Source organism: Filicampus tigris, chromosome 19 (genome assembly GCF_054856515.1).
Source record: "Filicampus tigris isolate MCC_2025a chromosome 19, RoL_Ftig_1.0, whole genome shotgun sequence".
Classification (NCBI taxonomy): Eukaryota; Metazoa; Chordata; class Actinopteri; order Syngnathiformes; family Syngnathidae; genus Filicampus; species Filicampus tigris.
The window spans coordinates 3,013,770-3,034,732 of NC_141235.1; the positions used below are offsets into that span (position 1 = coordinate 3,013,770).

Sequence of the window (20,963 nt, forward strand, 5' to 3'; positions counted from 1 at the left end):
GCAGCGGACTTAAGCATTCACTTGGCAAAGCTCATGTGCTCCATCATGATCAGCAAGTTAAGCCAAAGAATGAAGAATGATTCATGGGCTGCGAGGATCCTTGCTGTTTGCTGTCTCTCCCTCCCTACTCATTAAACACCACCACATCAGACAGTCATTTGTTACACTCACTGCACGTTTCTTTTTTACTCACTGAGCCATCCGTCATCAGGTTGTTCATCTTGAATAAGTGTTTTTGTTTTCATCCCGCCCCGCTCCATTCAGCATGGCTCCCACTCCCGTACCGCTCCCCTATTTTAGAGGTCAGATACATTAAATAATGACTAAATAAAGTTGCGTTTTCCTCATTTATTGAATAGTTTGTCGCCCCCCGTCTCCTCAAAGGCTCTCTATTTTCTCAACATTTTTTCCTACTGCAGGGCTTTTGCACTTTTTCAATTGGTCGCACCAGCACAGCATCCGGTTGCACCATTTTTGGTGTGGTATGGCATGACCATATTTGCTGTTGTATAGTCGTCTCAGTTGGCATACTGTAGTTTCGTATGTAAAGATTGACAGTGACTCGAGATATATTTGCAAACTATTTTGCTGTAATAAGAACTTTGTTTTGCAACAAACAGGGGCTGACGAAACAGGTCAATGACTTTATATAACTTGAAAAGGAGACAATAAGGAAACAGCTTTTTTAAACATACTTCATGTACTGTTATTTTTATTTATATCAAGGACTTGACTAAAGTCTTCGGGCACCAAAAGAAGTTTTATTTTATTTATTTATTTATTTTTTTAATTCAAGCCCATTGGGGACTTGGTAGTAGACAGACTAATGTTTAACATCCCAACCAATGTATTTCAATGTTAGTGTTTGTCTTTTAAAATGATAATCAAATAACAAGACGTTTTTCCATTTTTCATATCTGCTTCCAAACATAATATCCAATGACCAAAAGTGTCACGGACCTGTAAGTCACCCTGTTTGGACTTTTGTTAAAAAAATAAAAAAATAAATAAAAATTACTTGCTTTCTTTGTGTTAGTCTACATTACTTCGACTCTATTCAGATTTTTTTTCTTTTTCTTTATGATATGTTCCATATTTTCACGCTTGCAACTTGAGAGCAGCAGGAATTTCACACGTTTGCAGGTGTTATTTTTGGCCTGTCCACTGTTCATTGCATATTCATATTGTTTTAGTTTAAGCGGAACCGTCCAGTTTTAATTTGGTTTCTAGTTTTATCCGTGTAGACGTCGATTAGCGTAACGTTGCTTTATCCACGAAAGGTTGTGCAATGCTGCTCTCTGCTGGCCATAAGGAGGACCTGAAACTTCGTCAAGGAGTTTTTTTTAAGTGGTATTACTCCATAAAGCAGTAAATATGGGTGAGGTAAATCATGAAAGAATTGAAGTGGACTTTTAAAGATGCCATGTGAAGCCTCTGTTTTTGAGGGGTTTTTTTTCATCCTCCTCCTCATCATCATCATCATCATCAATGACGTACCAATGTTCAACTACACTTGACAGGTTAAACGCTGTCAGCTTCCTCCTGCCAGATGGATGTGCAGGATAATCCCATTGATTTTGTTGCCCGGAGCAGGACAGTAAGGTGAGTCCCTGAGCCGCCGCCTAAGTGCCATCAAAATCTATTTTTCCCTCTCTCGCGTATCCACACCCTTGCGCTTCATATTGCCGATCTATTTGCTGTCTAGGCGTGATGGGAAAGCTAAAACCCAGCCCATATTCCGGCCACGCCTGAAAAGCAGCGGAAAGATGAGAAATGAGAGGAGGGTCCCATTGCAGATTGGATTACTTCTAATATTTATATTTACATAATTGAGTGAATACTGTTGTATATAATGTGGAAAATGTAATGGTAAAGAAAATCAAATGAACAGTAAAATGGTAAAAATAACATTTAATAACTCAGAGCTACAATCCCGAAATGTTAATCAAACAGATATTTGATTTTAAAGCTTTAGTTTGGGGTATGGATACATTAATATCTACTAAAAGAAAATTTCTCTTACAATCAGATTTGTTGTCTATTCATTTCTTGCCTGCGTACGACTCAAGTAGGTCAGTGTAGGGATGTGATAAAGTATTTTGTGTGTGCGTGTGTTGGCTATTTGAAATCCTAACAGTGGTATTTGTTATATAGCATATGAAAACCATACATTATTAATGCAGTTTGGAAAAGAAAATAACTCAAATAACAAATTCAGGTTCCTTAAAGTGGCAAACTGCTTTCTGGTCTGGTATAGTTGCGTTTTGTCAGCGTGATTTCTCATTATCGGGATTTAAAAAAGTACACCTCAAAAGTGTCGTCTGAACCAGTAATTCTCAAACTTGGGTCCGCAAGCTGGAGTTTGGGGGGGTAATCAAAACAGTTTGAGAATCCCTGACTTGAACCTCAGAGAGACGTGTGAAGACCATTTGCTGCTGTTCATATCAACTAAAAGTACTGCTCAAACGATATTGCTATAATTGGCACAAGATGTCTTGAAATTGTGCACATGGAGGCAAAAAAAACAAAAGCATTATTCCTCACAAAGCCTTTCATTGAAACAACTGACCGCTTTTATATTGTTTGAGGCATACAAATGAGATCGACCTCCTGTTGGTTCAATTAGAAACGTCTAGAATGAATAAACAACCACAGGCCTTCTAAGGCCTAAGACACGATGCAACCACACACAAACACACATCGTACATTGACTAATGTCCACGGTGCAGTCCCCCTCAACCAGGCAGTTACAGTATATTTGCAGGCAGACTTGTATAGAAAACGGATCCACGTGGAACAGAAACCATTTGAAAGTTCCACCCGCCACCAAGTGAAGCTGCTCTAGTTGCTGTAAACATTCCCAGCGCCACGGTGCCTTTTTTATGTCAGCTCCTCCTCTCCGCCGTAAAGGTAATTGTTGCTTCCGGCCGGCTGCACGTACTCCTCCGTTTTGTCCCAGTCCGACGCCCAGCCGCCTCCCGCGCCCCCGTTGGGGTCGGCCCCCTGAGTGGTGGCCCCGTAGCCGCCGCTACCGCTCGTACGGTACAACTCCTCGGTCTCGTTGGCCAGCTCGTCCTCGTCCAGGATACCGCACTTCTCGTCGCTCAGCTGCTCCGGCTCGGCCCAGGCTTGCTTCTCCCCGGATGCGAAGATGCCTTCCAGACATAATAAAAGCAGTTTGACTGAGAAAGCAGCCATCTTCTTTAATTGGACAAGAATCTGACTCATCATCAGCTGAACAGTAAAAGGAAAACGGATGCTTAGATAGATAGAACCTAGGGGGAACAAAAATGAGGTGAAGAGCAGTGGCCCCAAAATTGACCCCTGTGGAACGCCGCAGGGCAGCGGGACCAAGTGTATTCTAAAACTTTGTGAATGAGTTTATGAAATATACTTACAATAGTTGAATCAAAAGTCATTTTTGACATAAGTATCTGTACTTCTACCCGAGTACAGAGCGACAACTTTTGCCACTTCTGCTAGTTGGAAGGAAGAAGTGTATTGCATACACATACCGTAAAATATAACACCGCCGTAATGAACGAGTGAGGCGATAAGAAACACACCCTGCCACTCTTCACGCGTCTAAGAGAAAAGGAAAACAAGGTTAAAAAGAAAGGTTTGCTCAAGGGTTGGCAAAGGATAACAAATAGACGGCAATTGTGTTGCATTACCTTATGCTTGGTCATTGCACCAACTATAAGCGGGCAAACCATGCCAGACAGTGTGCCCACCCCGTTGGAGATGCCCATGAGGATACTGGCATAGCGCGGTGCAATGTCCAAGTGGTTGACATTGAAACCTAAAAAAAAAAAGTATTTTTTTTGGTAGTATTTTTACTTCTACTTGAATACAGAGTGTGATTATTTTTGCCACCTTTGTCAGACCTACAAATTGATGACTAATTGCATGACTTCACCTGAGATTGCAAAGCCTGAAAATCCCACCGCCAGAACCAAGAAGGAGATGGCTACACCCTTTGTGTGTGAGAAGCCCACCACCAGCAGCAGCGTGGCTTCCATGCCAAAGCCTGGAAGGAGAAGAAAGAAAGAAAGAAGAAGAAGAACCTGTATCACTGTTGTCAATGACCTCAAGTTTCCTGCACGCTGAACTGCATGTACACTGCCAATGCTCTCCGTTTCACCACACTATTGATTCCTTCTGCTGTTCAAAAATAACACGCACCGGGGGCACGGTGCCCTCAACGCAGCTAAACAAACTCAATTTCAGAGTTTAGACTTATGGAAAAATATTAGCCCAACAAGATACCAATTTTGTACCACTGTGACATTTGAATATATATAAATATCACAAAATATTATACATAAAAAAAATACAAAACAAAGAAAAAAGACCACCAAATATTAGACCAAAAAATATCCAAATATGTATTTTAGGGATTCATTGCATTTCAAGTACGTGATGAGATTGGTGACGCAACAAATTCAAGTCGCAAGTCAAGGTAGCTGTAATTGTGGTTAGTTTGCTTTCCTTACCGCCACAGTTCATGACTTTCCTCACATTGGTGGTGGTCATGATGTGGTTGGAGCGCAGGTAGTCGGCAAGCTGGCCTCCAATTGGCACAATAATGGTCATGACCAGGTGGGGAAGAGCTGACACTATTCCCACCTGCATCAACGACAGACAGAGTCAGAACTCAGAACCCGCACAGGCGGCCAAAGTACTCAGACTTTGTACTTGAAGTACAGATGCTTGTGTGAAAAAAATTGCCTAGTAAAAGTTCAAGTTCTGGTTCAAGTACTTATTCAACTATAGCTAACATTGGCTCGGCTTGTATGCTGTCATTGTTTTGGCAATGTTTGGAACTGATGAACAAAAAAAATACTAAATTAGCTAATCATAACTAAAAACCGTTGCCTAGACAAGGAATTTTTGAACGCTCGAAGCTGGCGTTTTTTCAGGCTGGCACAGGATTCGCCACAAATCATTCTTGAACCTGGCAAAATCAAGAGCTAGCTACCGCTGGCTTGTCTTTTATGCTATCACAGGGTGTTTTGGGAGCTTGCTAACATTGTGAATTGACCCCAAAAAAGAAGCAAATTAGCAAATGATAACAACAGAAAAAATACTTTGATTAGAAAGACAATTTTTTGAACACCAGAGGCTCATGTTTTTTTAGGCTGACAACACATTCGCCACAAATCATTAGCTTACAATCATGAAGAGTTGGCTAGCATTGACTCGCCATTTATTCTACCAGAACGTGTTCCCATAGCAACAAAAAAGGCTTAATTCGCTCAGGATAACTAAAAAAAAAAGTATCTTGATTAGAATAATTATTAAACACCAGAAAATGGTGGGTTTTTTTTGGCTAGTAGGCTACATGACTATCTAGGGGAACATGTTTTGATAGCATAAAAGTAGCGCCAATGCTAGTTAGCTCTTGGCGCTACTTTTATGCTATCAAAACATGTTCGCCTAGATTTTCTGGTATTATGAACTGACTAACAAAAATGCTACTTTAGCTAATTAGAAATTCAAACACACACCTTACTAATCTCGAAGCCGAACACCTCCTCAAAGTAAGCGGGTTGGCTGATGAGGAGCAAGTAAAAGGTCCAGCTCCTGCAGAAGTTTGCCACGATGATGGCGTACACCGGCATGGATGTGAAGAAGGCCCTCCATGGTGTGTTAAATTTCTGGAGAACAGGACAGCTGCACTAAATTGACACCTGCTAGCTGCACAGCACAGAGGGATGAAACAACACTCACCGAGACGGAATGTTGAGCTGACTCGCCGATGCTCTCCTCAATGTATGTCCTCTCCTCCTCCGTGATGGTGGGATGGGCGGCGGGACTTTCATAAGACACCATGACCCAGAAGCAGTACCACATGATGCCAAAAGTTCCTGGGTGGGTGAAAGGGAGTCAAAAAGAACAAAGGATTCATCACTACTTAAATTGTTCTATCTTGCCTTGAGAAAAACTTTGATTTGTTGAATGGAGTCAAATGTCATTAGCAGTTACATTGGATTGGTGAAACGGAATCATGCGACACAAGTCTGTGCGACAGTGAACGGACTGGCTTACCGTAGACATAGAAGACAGAGGACCATCCTGAGTACTGGACCAGGATTCCAGCCAACGGCATGGCAATCACGGCACCTGCATAAGAACCTTACAAATAAAATAATGTCACTCACTGGCTAATCAGTCCAAATGCAGCATCTAAGCAACAACAAAAAAAAAAAGTAATGACTACTTTTCTATTGGCCAAGGCTTTGGCGCCATCTTGTGGCACCTTATATAAAACTACAACAATTGAATAAGGTGTACCACAAAAGGCTGTCGTAGCCAGGCGACTTCTTTCGAGGGGGGGCGCCCATTTGGCCCAAATGCCGTGACAGGCCGGGTATGACACCCCCTGTAGGACGACAAGCGAAGGTTTAGGATTAGCGGCACAGATCAATACATACATGACAATTCATCTTTTTCTATTTTATACAGACACATGAGTGTCCCTTTCACAATCCCCCTGTGACTGATAGATTGCGGTGTAAGAATAGAGCAGAGAGAAAAAAAAAAAAAAGGGCGTCACCTCCACAAGGCCTTGAAACACCCTGACAATGATGACACAGCCAAAGTGCATGCGAGCTGCCGCTGGGATGAGCATGTTGAGGAAAGAAGTGGCCACGATGGCAAAGCCAAACACCCTGGAAGGAAGGAAGGAAGGAAGGAAGGACGCAAGGAAGGCTAGCAAGACCAAGAAATGGCGTCAGGGGCCAACCTGTTGGCAGCAAACTTTTGACAGATGAACCCTCCGGGAATTTGCGTCACGATGTAGCCCCAGAAGAACGAGCCGTGGATCATTCCCACCGTCTCTGGATCCCAATCGAACTGAGCTTTCTGTTGAAAAAAAAACAAAAAACAAAAAACGTCAACCAAATCCAGCTTTTGAAACAACGCCACCACGTCGATGCTATTGCTAAGCCCATCTATGGCATTTTGTGTCGAGCGTTCGGATGGCATATCTCGTCGGCCGACTCACCACGATGACCTCCTTGTTGTCCCTGAAGATGGTGTGGCTGTTGACCATGCTGACGATGGCCACGCCCAGATTGCAGCGGATGCCGAAGGAGATGCAGAAGCCGATGCCGCAGAGGATGGCGATGATGTAGCGGCGGGGCAGGCCGAAGCAGGTGCAGTCCACCACCGGCATCTCCTTCTCCTCCGTCAGCTCCGGCCTGCCCTCGGCCGACAGCTCGATGGTCTCGCCGTTCTCCTGCTTCTTCTCCAGCGCGCTGGGGACCAGGTGAATGGAATTCTCAATCATTTCCGTTAGCCTGTCTATTGCCTTTTGCCTTACAGTTAGCATTAAGCTACCAGACGACATAACGTCGTTTGGCGTACGTGTCAATTTTACAGTAAACAAACAGCTCGAAGCAAGCACGCTGCGCCTCTTATTTGGAGTGCGAGTGAAAGTCTTCCACTAGGAATCGTTTTCAAAGTGTTTTATTCCATTTAAGGGTGATTTAATACGTTTTAAATGTCTTGATTGTGTATTTTTTATATAAAAAAGTCGACACGCCCCTTTTCAAAAGCAACAAAATGAGACTGTGATCAATCATTTTCAAATTTTGTCCACCATTAATGTGACTTGCGTCGACTTTTTATTTCCGCTGGTGTACCTAATAAAGTGCCCTGTTGAGAGCAGTGAGCCACAAAGACGTTCCAACAGGAGCCCTTTGAGTGAGTCCACATGCATGCAGTCATTGATGCCGATCAAGTATTTATAGATTTTCTCAAGCGTGAATTATTAATATCACTGGATGCCTTGAACTATTTTTGTCTTTCTCGCCACACTTCTGCCCCCCTCTTCCATCTTGAAAGGGTTTTTTTTTTCTTTTTTTTCCTCCTGTCAATGCAGCCGATTCCCAACCTTACAACATCCAACAGTTTATTTCCCAGTGCTGCTGCATTTTGACACTATGCTGCGCGGCGTCTCTGGTTTGACTTGTCATGGCTTGAGCATGAATTAAAAGACAATCCGCTGTAATCCTTGCAGGTTACCTTACCCGATCTTCCCTCTTGTTGCTTTCCTACGAGGACGCGTTCGGGACGCTCGTCACGCGCTCGGAAGGATGATACAAATGTTAAAGCGGAAGTCAAGCCAAACATTTTTTTTTTTCAAGAATATGTTCCCAGCAGAATTTTACATTTGTGGAATATAAATCAAGCAGCACCGGGGGCGGCCATTTTGTCTTCTGTCCACCGAAAATGACATCACAACTGGTCACAACAACCAATCACGGCTGACCTGTTTTCTGAATCTGAGCCGTGATTGGTGGTTGTGAGCAGTTGTGAGGTCATTTTCGGTCGACAGAAGACAAAATGGCCGCCCCCAAAGATGGCTATAAACACTTATTCCACAAACGAAAATGTATCAGAATGCCCCGTTTCAACTAGTGGGCTTGCATGGAACATATTCTTGAAAAAAAAAAATGTTTGCGTTGACTTCACTCTTTAAGGTCTGGCCTGCTTCCTTCATCCGCGCGTGGCGTGCAGCCGGGAGCGCGTTACGCACGAAAGCGAGAGCGGCACATGTACCGCAGGAGGATGTGTCCACTGGCCTAATCCTGGGGCCTACTAGGGGGAGGGGTTAGCTACACCATGACCAACTATACCGGGTTGGGTTTGCGGGGGTGGGGTGGGGGGGTTGTCAAGGTGTACAGCGGGGATTTACGTGGCTCGACAGCTTGGAGGAGAGGGAGGCTATTTGTGGACAGGATTTAAGTGTTTAGACACTAGATCAAATCCCGCACAGAAAGAAAGAAAGAAAGAAAAGGAAGTCCATCAGCAACTGGCGCTGGTTCCCGCCCACACTGGGTCAGAGATCATTTCCCAAACCAACCGCCGATGTTCCATCAGGACATCGGAAGGGGCAAAAGTGGTCAAACCTGTCTGCTTAGAAAACGTTTTTCTTGCACTACATGTTCTTTTAGTAAGCTGTTTATTTTTATGTCCATACTCTTTCTAAATGCTTTAAAATGTCGTACTTTGAATCACGTTGCCTCGCCTTTTCCACGCCGCTGCGCGAGCTCGTTTTGCTCGCGGCCGCCGCAGCGAGTTTGTCTTGCTACGGTCTCCATGGGTCAAGTGTGCACATGTGCAGTCACAGGATGGAACAGTCCATTGCATGAGAAGGGAGGGTAGGAGCTGTCCAAACCATCATTTTAAAAGTGTGAATCCATCAATGCTAAATTTAAGATCTTTGAATTAGTGTCTGAACAGTACTGATTGACACACAAATCCGCTTCGAGCATTTGGAGCCCAAGATGTGCAAAATATTACAAACTCCACCCAGGACCAAGTGCTACAATCACAATTATTCAACATTTTGTTATATTATGACAAAGCCGATCAAACCTTTTTATATATATATATATATTGCTTCAATTCATATTTATAGTCTTTGATGTCGATATTGTACGGTTATTTCTGTCATTTAACTTTCATTTTGACTTTCTTTTTGTTGAGTCTTTTTTTTTCCCTTTTGAGTGTTTGCCCCTTTCTTTATTTAAGCTATTGCGTGACTGCAACCTAATCAATTATTGATGGCGGTTTCCTGTGTGTGATACTTTACATTGAGCGGCCATGCAATGGAGACGCAAGAAAAACAAAGGGGAGGGGGGACAAAAACATGATCTCACTTTTCCTGTGGATAGTTCGGAAGAAAAAAAATAAAAGTCAATGATGAGATTTTCTACTAACTGTACATTGTCTTCTGCTGTTTTACGGCTGTTGGAACATTTATATTAAAAATATTGAACATTCAAACACTCGCGTGACATCATTATCTCACTTTCCCATATGGATGTTTGTAAATACATTTACAGGATATTTGTATGCATGTACTTACATCTAATTGTCATTTTATGTACGTACCCATATATTTTGCCCAGAGTTTTGGCAGCCACGGCCTTAAACCTGTCCGGCCGGATCTCCATCCTCACCAGTCCAGCCTGTGCGCACTCCTGACAGCTTAGTCCTGTGCCGGTGCGTGCGTCTTCCGCCTCCAACTAACACATCCAAACTTTAAATGAAAGAAGACAAATAAAATCAATTTTAAGAAGGGGAAAACGAAAAACAAAAAAAAAAAAGATACTTTCAATCCAAGATGAAGCACCCACCTCTAGCTGCCTCGGAGTAAAAATGAGTTTTTCAAAAACATTGCCCAAGTGTTGCCGTTGGTGTCGTCAATGTGGTGAAGATCTAAAAATACCGAGAAGAAGTGATTTTACGTTCTTGGGAGGTGGGATGCCCACAGGAGGCAACTTTGGACGGGAGTCATGGCTGATGGCGCTCTCTCTCTCTCCCTCTCTCTCTTTTTCTCCTGAGTCCAGATTACCGCAGCCTAATCTCCCAGAGTGAGTGGGACCCATCGAGTGAGTCCCAGGTATAGCATGTCACTTCCTCTCACTCGCCCCCCCCCAACAAAGCGGCGCGCTATTCCTGGAGCGCACGCGCTATGAATGGACAGAGGAGACGGAGACAAAAACAAAAGGCGGTGGGGGTGGGGTGGGGGGGTGGACACTGGGGTGGGGATGTGAAGATGAGTAGAAGGAAATATGGAAAAAGTTGAAAAGCAAAAAAGCAGACATCGGGCATACTACGTTCATATTCACAAAGCAAATAATGTGGGAATAAAAACAAACATTAAGTCTCTGACCTTACTTAAATTAAACCACTTTTTTTTTTTTTCCAGTTGCACACTCCCAAACTGTTTTTTCTCCGGGTGACGGTAAATGAAGTCATGGGTGAAGAAAAAAAATGTGTTAAACTTTTTTTTTTAATTTCATAGAAAATGATTGGAGCGAAAGTGCAATTAATGACCATTGAAATGTGTAAATGAGTATTTCATGCAGGACTGTTGTGGAATCTTGTTTATTGGGACTACAAATGCATTCACAGTATCACACAAATGTCTACAGTTCATTTTCGCAACACCGACTTAGGCCTGCTGAAGTAAATATGTGATGGCTAGAGGCGTCACGCGTATGTGTAGCATTACATAAACAAAGCTAGGAGACGGATACAAGACTCTCGATAATGTAAACAACTGCTCAGTAGCAGTGCGTGCGGCTACATCATTTGGCGACCGCGCTGCTACGGCAGCGTCGCCCCTCAGATACAACTCCGCTGCAGGTCTTTGGCCGAGATGGTTCTGAGGCAGCGCGAGGACGAACAGGAGGAGGATGACGAGGAGGCAAAGCGGGGAGGAAAGGGCAAGGCGGAGGGAGGGGGGGGCAGATAAGGCGGGACAGAGATGACGGAGGGCGTGTCCGAAAGGGAACCGTAGCCGGCGCGCCGCACGTCCACCTCGCTGGAGGCTTGGAGATGCATCGAGGGAAAGTCCGCTGGATCTAGACAAAATGATGCTTTTTTTTTTTTCAATGAATTGACTTTTAAATTGCTTACATTCAACTTTGGAGGAAATTTGAAGCATGCATTTCGCTACAGTGCACATGAAAAAAAGTCTACACACCCCCGTTTACATGCCAGGGTTTTGTGATGTAAAACATAAGAGCAAGATAATTAATTTTGAAACTTTTCCACACACAAATTCACACTGGAACTTACAATTGATGGAAAATCAAATTTGGTGAACAAAATCGATTTTGCTTTAACGTAATGACCATTGTGTTGCTGCTGCCTACAGTATTTGCGTACTTTGGCCACAAGAGGGCAGTAATGCAAACATATACTGAGACATCTCAGTCCCCGCTGTTCTTTGCAGAGTTTGACAGTAAAAAGCTGCTTGTGGAGAAGTAACTTGAGCTAGCCACCATCCAGCGCACATTTCAGATTTCTGACCACAAGGAAAAAAATAATCATCTGAGCGACGGATCGTACCTCAAAAACTGGTAAATTGATTAATTTCAGCAGGGTTTAATTGTACCTTCTGCCCTCTAGTGGAAGACTATTTAATTGTTCTGCTTGTCAGTATACATACATTTTTTTTTTTTTTTTTTAATTCTACCTGGGTCTTCTTGAAGCTGGGTGTGCAGGTATGGTTGTTTGCTGTAGAACTTGTTGTAGATGCAGTAGACAACGGCCATCAGGGTGCACGTTCCAGCTGCCGCCGCGATAAAGATGCCCACCTTGGTGTTGTCTTGGTCGACATGGGCGTCTGTCGAGGTCAAAATATTGGAACAAACTTGGGACTGTGCTCTGTATCGATGCCAGGAAACAACCAAGCCGATACTGGCTGGACTCACGCGTTTGCTTTGGATCGAAAAGGCTCGTCTCCCGGTTACTCGGTGGAGCCGGGACGCGCGGCGGGGCCGGAGGAGGGAGTGCCGCCGGGTCCTGGTGGGTGTGCGGGCTGCAGCTCGCGGGAAGGAGCAGCAGCACCAAGAGCGAAAAAAGGTCCGCCATCAAGGTCAACTACAAGCAGAGGAGTTAGAATGCAGTCATTTTATGCATTGAAAAGGGATCGTTTGAATCGTGCCTACCTGAGCGGGAAACAGGTGTCGGCGGCGTCCTGTCTGACTTCAGAAGGCAACGCGCGTCCAAGACAACGGCGCTCCCGGGACACCCACTTTCCACAGGGGACGCATGCGAGTAGTCTTCCGCACAACAAGCACAATCACAGACACAAAGGAGCAACCTTAAAATGCAGCTCTCACAAATATTTCACAATTACACATACGACCGGGGAGTGAAAAAAGTATTCAAGTAGTATTCAAAAAAAAATGCTTTAATGAGAAAAATGATTTTGTAAGAACAATATATTACATCAAGGCATTCAATTCCATTTTCTGTACACTTTGAAAATGATCCACAGCAAGAAATGTTCAACACTGTACATGCCACAATATTTTTCTTCCATGAAAAAAAAAAAAAAAAAAGGCACTTGGCAATTTTGTACATTGGCAGCATTAAATCACATTTTCACAAACTCATCTTGTGTATTAGCTTTTATAAACAACGCCATAGAAAACAGATGCAGACAATCTCACTCATCTACAAACATTTCACACTTGCCACGTGTTTCGGAATGAATTTGTCCGGTCAATATCTTCACCTTCAAAACTGAAACTACGACCCGTAGAGTGAAACCGATTCGACAAGAACCATTTAAAAATAAATATACTTCTTCCTTGGACAGAAGAACAATAATCCCTGAAAGCCTGAAGAGGACGGGTTAACTGATTAAAAACTCAACACTTGGAACTCAAAGGCCCACATGTTACATTTCCATTTACATCCCGCAAAAAAACAAACAAAAAAAAACTTTAAGGCTCAAGTTTTCATTCCTTTTATGTTAACTATTAACATATTTACACGAGAGAACAGTTTCTCTTTGTTCATTTCATGTGGTCTGACTGCGGGGAAACATCAGTCTTGTATCCCATCTTGACAAAAGGAACATGAATCACAAACATTATGCAAATGATCAAATGAATACCATATTGGCGGGATGGAATTCCGCGGCAAGACAAAGTAACTGGATCATTTGAACTGAGAAAATGAGAAAATGCACCGACTACAGTCAGCCGAATCTTCCATGCAGTGAAATTTGGGCTCAAGGTTTTGAACGCGGGCCGTTATGGCAACGACCTCATGAAACATGACATAAATGGAATCGAGCCATTCGTCTTATCCGTGTGGGCTTTTAAATTGAACCTAAAAACAAATTAAACATTGCGTGCGAATAAATAACACTGACACATAACATCCAAATGTTAAAAAAAAAAAAAAAAAAAAAGTGATCCGAATAACCGCATTTAGGCCGAACCCGCGCCCCGGTTCCACTGGCCGTCATCCGACATGTCGGTCAAAGGGGTGTCACACTTGGTGCTAACAACGGTGTACTCATCCGCTGCCATCCTGCCGGAGCGAGCCCGCTTCCTGTCCTGCACAAGAGTGTAGAAGAAGCCGAGCGGCACGGGGACCATTGCAAATATGATCAGCAAGGCTAAAACGGCCAGAGCCCAGCCAGGGTAGGGCACGGCCACCTCGGAAGTCTGCAAAACAAAGAAAGAAAGAAAGAAAACGGGTGCTGAAAAAACTTGAACTCAAATAACTTGCACCCTAGATGGATCAATTACCGAATTGATATCGACAGGAAATTGCCGCGCGGGGGGGGGGGGGGCGCTGTAACACTCCATACATACCGTCTCTTTATTCCACATCGTGTACGTTGGCGCTTTGATGAACATGCGAATGCTTGTGGCCGCCAGCAGTGCCAACATGGCCAGCTGACAAATGTACTTCCACAAGTACTTGTAGGCCACGGACGGGCGCCAACCCAGCATCGCCTCAATGTCGTCCAGAAACCTTTGACAAAGACGGCGGGAAAGTGGCGTGAGATGGCCGCAAAATGACAAGAAAGCGCCGACGTCGAACATGTGCACACGCATCAGGAACCCATGTGACATAAAGAGCACAAACAACCCTCATCAATGGGATTAGCTAGCAAGCTAGCCTAAATATGACACTAGCATGAAATGACGGGATGAATTTGTTTATAAAAAAAAAAAAAAAAAAAAAAAAAAAAATCGATAGTAGCAGGAAAATTAAGAGATTTTGGCGGCGTTTTCCCTCACCTGTCGGCTCCATAGAGCCAAGAAACGGCAAAATTCTCAAACACCACCACGATGATGAGAGGCAAGGTGGCGGAGTAATCGTCAAACATCATGACAAAGTAGTTCCCGCAGCGCTGGGTGAAGAGCAGGCCGATCAGGAAGCCGATGAGGCAGCTCAAAACTGTTGCAGGCCAATATTTGTTTTTGCGGTGGTTAATGATGAGCAAAGCTTCGGCAAAGAGTTGGAGCCAATGTTTTGAACCTGTGAGTTTGGTCTTGTTGTTTGCCAGTGTCTTAAAGCGGTCGGTGAGCGGGGCCAGGATGCCTTCCATGGTGCCGAACATGGTGCTGAGGCCCAAGTTGAGCAGCATGAGGAAGAAGAGCGCCGACCAGAACGGGCTGCCGGGCAACAAGGACATGGCCTCCGTGAAGATGATGAAAACCAGGCCGGTCCCCTGCACGCCCTGAAAACAAACACACACACACACACACACACACACACACGTTGCAGTTTGCGTGTGCGAGACAGCCTCATTCAGAAAGTTCATGTTCAAAACCTGCACCTTCTGCATCTCCTTTTCCAGGTCGCATTCAGATGAGTTGCCCAAGATGTGGATGCCATTTTGGTCAAACCACGTCTTGTACGCCTCCAGGCCGAACGAGGCCGGGTCCGAGTGGTTAAAGCTCGGCATCACGCTTTGGTCCACAAAACCGTTTTGGGCCTTCACCAACAGCAGGTTCAGGTTACTGAGGAAGGACAAAAAGAAATCGACTGAATGAAAATATAACTTTGCCTTTGCTCCCATTTTTCATGAGCGGAACTGAAAGGCCTCAGACATTTTCTACGGAGCCAAAATGAATAGTGCACTCATATCCGAGCACTTCTCCTTTGCCGAGATAATCCATCCGATTCAGAGGTGTGGCGTATAACAACATATTAAAATGCTGTTTAGACACGGTATGACATTACACGTTCTGTGGGTGTGCCTACTTATGCAACCAGGTTAATTGTTTTGCTTTTATTGTCTGAAAAGATTTTCAGATTTTTTTTTGTTGTTATTTTGTACTCGTGGCTTGTCTGGGGGATCCAATTGAGTTGTACCTCTTATAGGTCACGTTAATTAATGGCGAAAAGGTTTTTAAATGATCTTGGTCTCATTTAATTATATCAATGGAACATTTGCGGTGCTTAGAGTTGAGCTTTGCGATTGGAGTTTTATTTATATTTTTTCTTTTTTTTCCCCCCCCATCCACTTTAAAAAGTTGCTTGACGGCTCATTGGAGAAATCAAAAATAATTTGCACTCTTTACAAAGCCAAATTCAAATACCATATTAGTTGTACGTCTTTGGTGTATTATTCAGCTGTTGTATTTTACAGGAAAAGAATCGTATTCAAGAATCAAAGAAAGCTATTAGAACAGTCTTTGATTTTTTTTTTTTTTTTTTTTTTGCACATTCATTCCAAGATTTTAATCAAGTAAATATCGGTTCCAAGCTTCGGCAAAAATTGTAGTTGAAAAATAAGATGAATCGTGATCAATTACGGAAAATTTTGCGATTAATTCGTTTGAAAAAATTTATCGTTCGACAGCACTAACATGTTTTGTTTTTTTCAATTTAGGTATCGGGATCCATATCGGATCGGGACAAAAGTGTATCGTCCCAGCGCTAGTAGCGAATGTCCCATGAGTTAAAATTTTTTCAAACGTTTTGTTCGGAGAGTCAACCGTACCGCACGACGCACTCCGAGACGATCTTATTGGCGCGGAAGCCGAGCACGGCAAACACCACCAGGGTGGCCAGCACCGACGTGAAGAAGTTGATGAAGGACACGGTGTAGGCGTCGCGGTGGCAGTTGTTGCTCTTGGGATTGTAGGAGGAGTAGGCGATAATGGAACCGAAGCCCAGGCCCAGAGCGAAGAAGACCTGCGTGGCCGCCTGCCGCCACACCTGTATGCTTCGCCAGATCTCCAGCTGTCTCGTGCAGGGACACAAAATGACTATTCCCTCAGCACTACAATGTTTACAAATAAATAAATAAATAAAAAAAAAGCGACGCATCTGCCGTCACCTTGGGGTAGAACATGTAGGTGATTCCTTCCAAGGCCCCTTCAAGGAGAAGACCTCGCACAAGGAAGCAGAACAGCACCACGTAGGGGAAGATGGAGGAGAAGTACATCACCTAAGAGGTTTCAAAGGACAACTTACATCAGAAAAGCGCTCGAGGTACCCGTTCAACTGAGAAACGTATACAGTTGTTGCATTTCGTCGCTGTCATGTGAAAAAACACTCATCTCCATTTTTTAAAAAAAAATTTCTTATTTTTACATGAATCATGTTTCCGCGTTACAGACATCGCATTAAAGTGATTTTTTTTTTTTTTTTTTTTTTTAAGTTTCCAAAATTGGAGATAAGCGTTTTTCACAGGACAGCGACGATGTGATCTTTTGCAACGCATTAAAGGCACGATTCTCGCCGGGGCACCTTGACTGAGCTCTTGATCCCCTTGAACATCCCCAGGCACACGATGACCCAGGCGGCCAGCAGACAGCCAACGATGTACGGGTTGAAGGAGCCCGTCTCGTCGATGTTGTCCGCGATATCCAGCGCTTTACGGTACCAAAAGTAGGACGTGGTGGAGTTGGCCTTACATTCTTCTTCGTCATTAACTGTAAAGAAAACATTGTGATGAGGATGTTGTTGTTTTTTTTTTAACCCCCACCCCCTAAGTTGTGGACACGATCACACACGAGAATTGCCTGCACCTGTTACATTCCCCGCTTCTGGACACGTTGTCCAAGGTAAAGGGGACTGAAAAGAATTGCCAAGGTAGAAAAGGCTCCATGCCAGGATTACGTTGTAGTAGAGTGCTACGAAGAAGCACACCTGAGAGAGCACAATTCCAAGATTACAAATAGTAGGGTACGACTTTATTGACATTTCAACTCATTTCAGCGGGGAAATTCGTCATACGATTGGATTAAGACAAAAAACGAGGACCTCGTTCCAACTACAACCCAGTACTCATTGATATTCAAAATATTCACAAACTGGTTCTGTCAGGTTAAGACGACGCCTATTGGCAGAAATTAGCATGAACATTTTGATCTTACCACACAGCTGGAGTAGCCAATTCCTACAAGCCTAGGGGAGATAAACTTCCACACTCCGATGCTTCCCTGTCTGATGGCCTGACCGGCAGCCAGCTCCATGAAGAACAGGGGAATACCCACAAGCAGCATCATCAGCACATAGAGCAACAAAAAAGATCCTGGGGGCGGGGTTCAGGGAGTCATATTTCTCAATTCATAAGATGACATTCAAAATTGATCAATTCTCACCCCCTCCATTCTGATGGCACAAATATGGAAACCTCCAGACGTTGCCAAGCCCAACGCTGAATCCCACCTGAGCCAAAAAGTACTCGATTTTACTGTTCCAGCCTGCTCGGGCTTCGGGCTCAGCGGCATCTTGGTTTTCTTCTTGACAGCTGGTCTCCACCTCCGAGAGCTGCTTCTCCATCTACAAGACAAAACGGACACTTGAACACTAAAACCCAAAGTCAGACTAAGAGTTGTATAATCTTTGCTTTCAAATATCCTCTTTGATAGAGGCTAGTGTTATTGAAAAACAGGACTGGGGGGAAAAAAAGTTAAGTGGACTAGGGAAATAAAAGTTCAGTAAGTTAAAATTGTTGAACCTCTACATTCAGTAGAAAAATACTTTTGCAGGGCTCCAAACTGCTACTAAATGGTGGCCCCTAAAATTTGAGACAGTGCAACTAAATGTTTTATTTACGCACACACATCTGCCTTGTTTTGTTTTTTTCAATAAACACTGAGGCTAATTTTGATGTTGGCCAAGATGTTGAAACTTGTAAAGCTAGTTTTTTAGGTCATAGACATAATTGACCTGACACCTTCTTTTGCGTTTTCAGTCAAAAGTACGCTAGGGTTGATTTTTTCCAATCGATATGGTAAAAATGACAGTTATGCTGCTGACGTCATTTCGCAACATCTTTTACCCAAGCACCGAACCAAAACACATCCATTTGTGATCTGATTAAAACAGGGAGCCCACTTCAGTCCTGATAACATGTACCCAACTAACCTGAGCGGCCAAGGATGTAGTTTACGTCGGAGGTAGAAAAAAGACCAGGAGTCGAAATGCACAAAATATTGACCGATACAATCTTGAAGACGCACGTGCGACTACCGTTTCAATCTCGATAAAAAGCGACGCCGTCGTCAGTTACTTGAAAAACATACTGGAAATATGGTACCGGTATAACAACCAAACGATAAATACTGTTGCAGTCCAATACTGTATAATAATCGAAGACAATAGTGAAAAATGACTACCGCGTTTTTCTACAGCGTCCTAACCGCGTGGAGACCTCGCCTACATGTTGCATTTGCTGACTTTGTAAACTGTCAGCACTTTCGTCATAAGTGTGTCCACGAGGAAAGCATCCATCTTAGTGTTACACATGCGACCCGAAATTCGTATGTTATTGTATTCAGCTTCCTTGAAGACTTTCAATTTTCGTGAGACAATCTATACTTGTAGCAATTAGTTAAACTATACGCATATAAAGTCTGACATTCCTACGCACGCCGGGGCCTTGAATGCAACACCATTCGCTACTACTGTGCTCACACAGTCTTCGTCTACGTGCTGCGTTCACAGACATTTGTTTGGTTATCAGTAATCGTCATAAGGGTCGATTCAAAGACAAAAGGATACAAGTGAATTTGATCTGAAAGTCACGCTTTAGTGGGCTGAGCTGCATCTAAAAGGTTCCATTTTTCATGTGCAAATCGCTGGGTATACTTGTTGCAATTCGTAGTTAATAGTCGAAACCTCGCTCTGATAAAACCCAAGTCTCCGACGTCGACTGGGTTCCTGAAGGCAGTCCAATCAAAAACATCCGTATACAGTACAGTACATTTATATTACGTAAGGGAGGGGGGGGGACTACATTAACGCGTGTATTATTATTGAAAAACATGACTACAATGTATTTTATTTTCACCACATCGTATTTAACTCATTCACTGCCATTGACTGCATTTTCACAGTCCAGCCATTCAATCCCAGGAATTTATTTATATTTGTTTCTATTTTTTGCAAACGTTGCGGTAAAAGAGGGTCTGAAAATGTCTGGCAATGAATGGGTTAATTTCTCCGACTCCAAATATGTCCACTTTCAATTGTTTGTGTTTTAAGTAACGTAAAGAAAAGTTCTTCAATACTTTGAAATTCGTCAGTTGAAACAACAACAAAAAAAATAAAATCATCCAATCACTTTGTAGTTTTTTTTAAATTTATGAAACAACACTATTACGTAAACTGATGCAATAATAGGCATATATTACCACATCCGATCACAAGCACTCATAAATGCTCATGAGAATCTCCAAATGAAAAAAAAAGTGTTAAAATCAATTTTAGTTGACTTTGGCAATCTCTACCGTGCAGACGAAAGCGAGATTTTATTTCACGGAGCGCACTGTGCATCGTCACACACTCTGCCACGTATGCCGCTTTTAAAGTCAAAACAGCGCACAAAATCATCCATGGTATTAGCGAGAACGCACTGGGTCACATACGCGATTTTTTTCGCAACACTTGCACGTGTTAACATGTCGTAAATACCTTATTCGTAGGAAGAAGTGGGGGGCAAATGTCCTTAAAACAGAAATCAAGTATGTTGACGCTTTTTTGCTGCCACTTCTCCCAACTCCGCCTTTATACTTCATTGGTGCACTCTGGAGGCTTGATGTGAAAAGTGACACCTTGACTCAACTACAAATTGCATTTCCCACAAGAAAATGCACCGGAACGGTGACAAACGATTAGTTTTTTTATTTTTATTTTTTGACGGGAGAACCTAAATGTAGAGCGCAGAGCTGCTAACCGAATATCAAAACAGGCAAACAGAATGCAAATATGCCCCCTAGGGGATCAAACGCTGATTTCTCGATTTCTCAGCTATGCGATGACGTCATTGACAAATTATTATGTAATAGTGTCTTCGGGCTGTACATTCGGTACCTGATTATAAAATCACTCCAGACGTGTTTTGCTATAGTCGAAGGCAGAACGAAAAAAAAGTGGTCTGTGAGACATCATCAGGCAGGAAAATTCATTTTCAATTTGTGCAACAAAAAACCCAACAACATTATTGATTGACTAAAAATAATGTTTATCTATGACAGCGACAAATAGTGACATTCACAACAATTAAATGTCCTTCCACTAGAGGGCAGTTGGTACAATTCGGGTGTATGCACCAATTGCCATTCTTCATCTGCACATACGAGAGAATAATAATAATAATAATAATAATAATAATAATAATGGCTTTGGATTGGGCGAATCTGAAAAGCTTCCATCATGCATTTTTC

At 43.2% G+C, this 20,963-nt stretch overlaps 3 protein-coding genes across 3 annotated transcripts; all 3 read right to left on the reverse strand.

Moving 5' to 3' along the window:
* Nucleotides 1-1,897: 1,897 nt before the first annotated feature.
* On the reverse strand, nt 1,898-10,389 carry LOC147128884 (vesicular glutamate transporter 1-like). The gene is made up of 14 exons (XM_086017346.1): nt 10,152-10,389; nt 9,907-10,054; nt 7,010-7,262; nt 6,749-6,867; nt 6,560-6,674; nt 6,298-6,385; nt 6,052-6,138; nt 5,734-5,870; nt 5,511-5,660; nt 4,497-4,629; nt 3,920-4,030; nt 3,675-3,802; nt 3,516-3,585; nt 1,898-3,155 (listed from the first exon to the last, which is right to left on the reverse strand). The coding sequence occupies exons 2-14, from the start codon at nt 9,966-9,968 to the stop codon at nt 2,881-2,883; spliced, it is 1,728 nt and encodes a 575-aa protein (XP_085873472.1). The 5' UTR covers nt 9,969-10,054; nt 10,152-10,389; the 3' UTR covers nt 1,898-2,880.
* A 603-nt stretch (nt 10,390-10,992) lies between these two features.
* LOC147128885 (uncharacterized) lies at nt 10,993-12,591 on the reverse strand. The gene is made up of 4 exons (XM_086017239.1): nt 12,477-12,591; nt 12,240-12,408; nt 12,002-12,151; nt 10,993-11,384 (listed from the first exon to the last, which is right to left on the reverse strand). Exons 2-4 carry the CDS (start codon nt 12,397-12,399, stop codon nt 11,146-11,148), a joined length of 549 nt encoding a protein of 182 aa, XP_085873365.1. The 5' UTR covers nt 12,400-12,408; nt 12,477-12,591; the 3' UTR covers nt 10,993-11,145.
* A 109-nt stretch (nt 12,592-12,700) lies between these two features.
* Nucleotides 12,701-20,488, reverse strand: LOC147128886 (sodium-dependent neutral amino acid transporter B(0)AT2-like). The gene is made up of 12 exons (XM_086017219.1): nt 20,212-20,488; nt 17,895-18,075; nt 17,667-17,824; nt 17,319-17,439; nt 17,038-17,222; nt 16,625-16,735; nt 16,286-16,527; nt 15,116-15,299; nt 14,815-15,016; nt 14,574-14,733; nt 14,142-14,304; nt 12,701-13,991 (listed from the first exon to the last, which is right to left on the reverse strand). The coding sequence occupies exons 2-12, from the start codon at nt 18,073-18,075 to the stop codon at nt 13,752-13,754; spliced, it is 1,947 nt and encodes a 648-aa protein (XP_085873345.1). The 5' UTR covers nt 20,212-20,488; the 3' UTR covers nt 12,701-13,751.
* Between the last annotated feature and the right edge of the window lie 475 nt (nt 20,489-20,963).

Coding starts and splice junctions, on each gene's coding strand:
- LOC147128884 (XM_086017346.1), bottom strand. CDS start 9,968: ATGGAGATCCGGCCGGACAGGTTTAAGGCCGTGGCTGCCAAAACTCTG. Junction 5,871..6,051: donor CTCTGTCTTCTATGTCTACG/GTAAGCCAGTCC, acceptor TCACCCACCCAG/GAACTTTTGGCATCATGTGG. Junction 4,630..5,510: donor TCGGCTTCGAGATTAGTAAG/GTGTGTGTTTGA, acceptor TCGTTGATGCAG/GTGGGAATAGTGTCAGCTCT.
- LOC147128885 (XM_086017239.1), bottom strand. CDS start 12,399: ATGGCGGACCTTTTTTCGCTCTTGGTGCTGCTGCTCCTTCCCGCGAGC. Junction 12,152..12,239: donor TTTCGATCCAAAGCAAACGC/GTGAGTCCAGCC, acceptor TGACCTCGACAG/ACGCCCATGTCGACCAAGAC. Junction 11,385..12,001: donor CCAGCTTCAAGAAGACCCAG/GTAGAATTAAAA, acceptor CATTTTGTCTAG/ATCCAGCGGACTTTCCCTCG.
- LOC147128886 (XM_086017219.1), bottom strand. CDS start 18,075: ATGGAGAAGCAGCTCTCGGAGGTGGAGACCAGCTGTCAAGAAGAAAAC. Junction 17,440..17,666: donor TTGGCTACTCCAGCTGTGTG/GTAAGATCAAAA, acceptor GTGCTCTCTCAG/GTGTGCTTCTTCGTAGCACT. Junction 16,528..16,624: donor CCTACATGTTCTACCCCAAG/GTGACGGCAGAT, acceptor TGCACGAGACAG/CTGGAGATCTGGCGAAGCAT.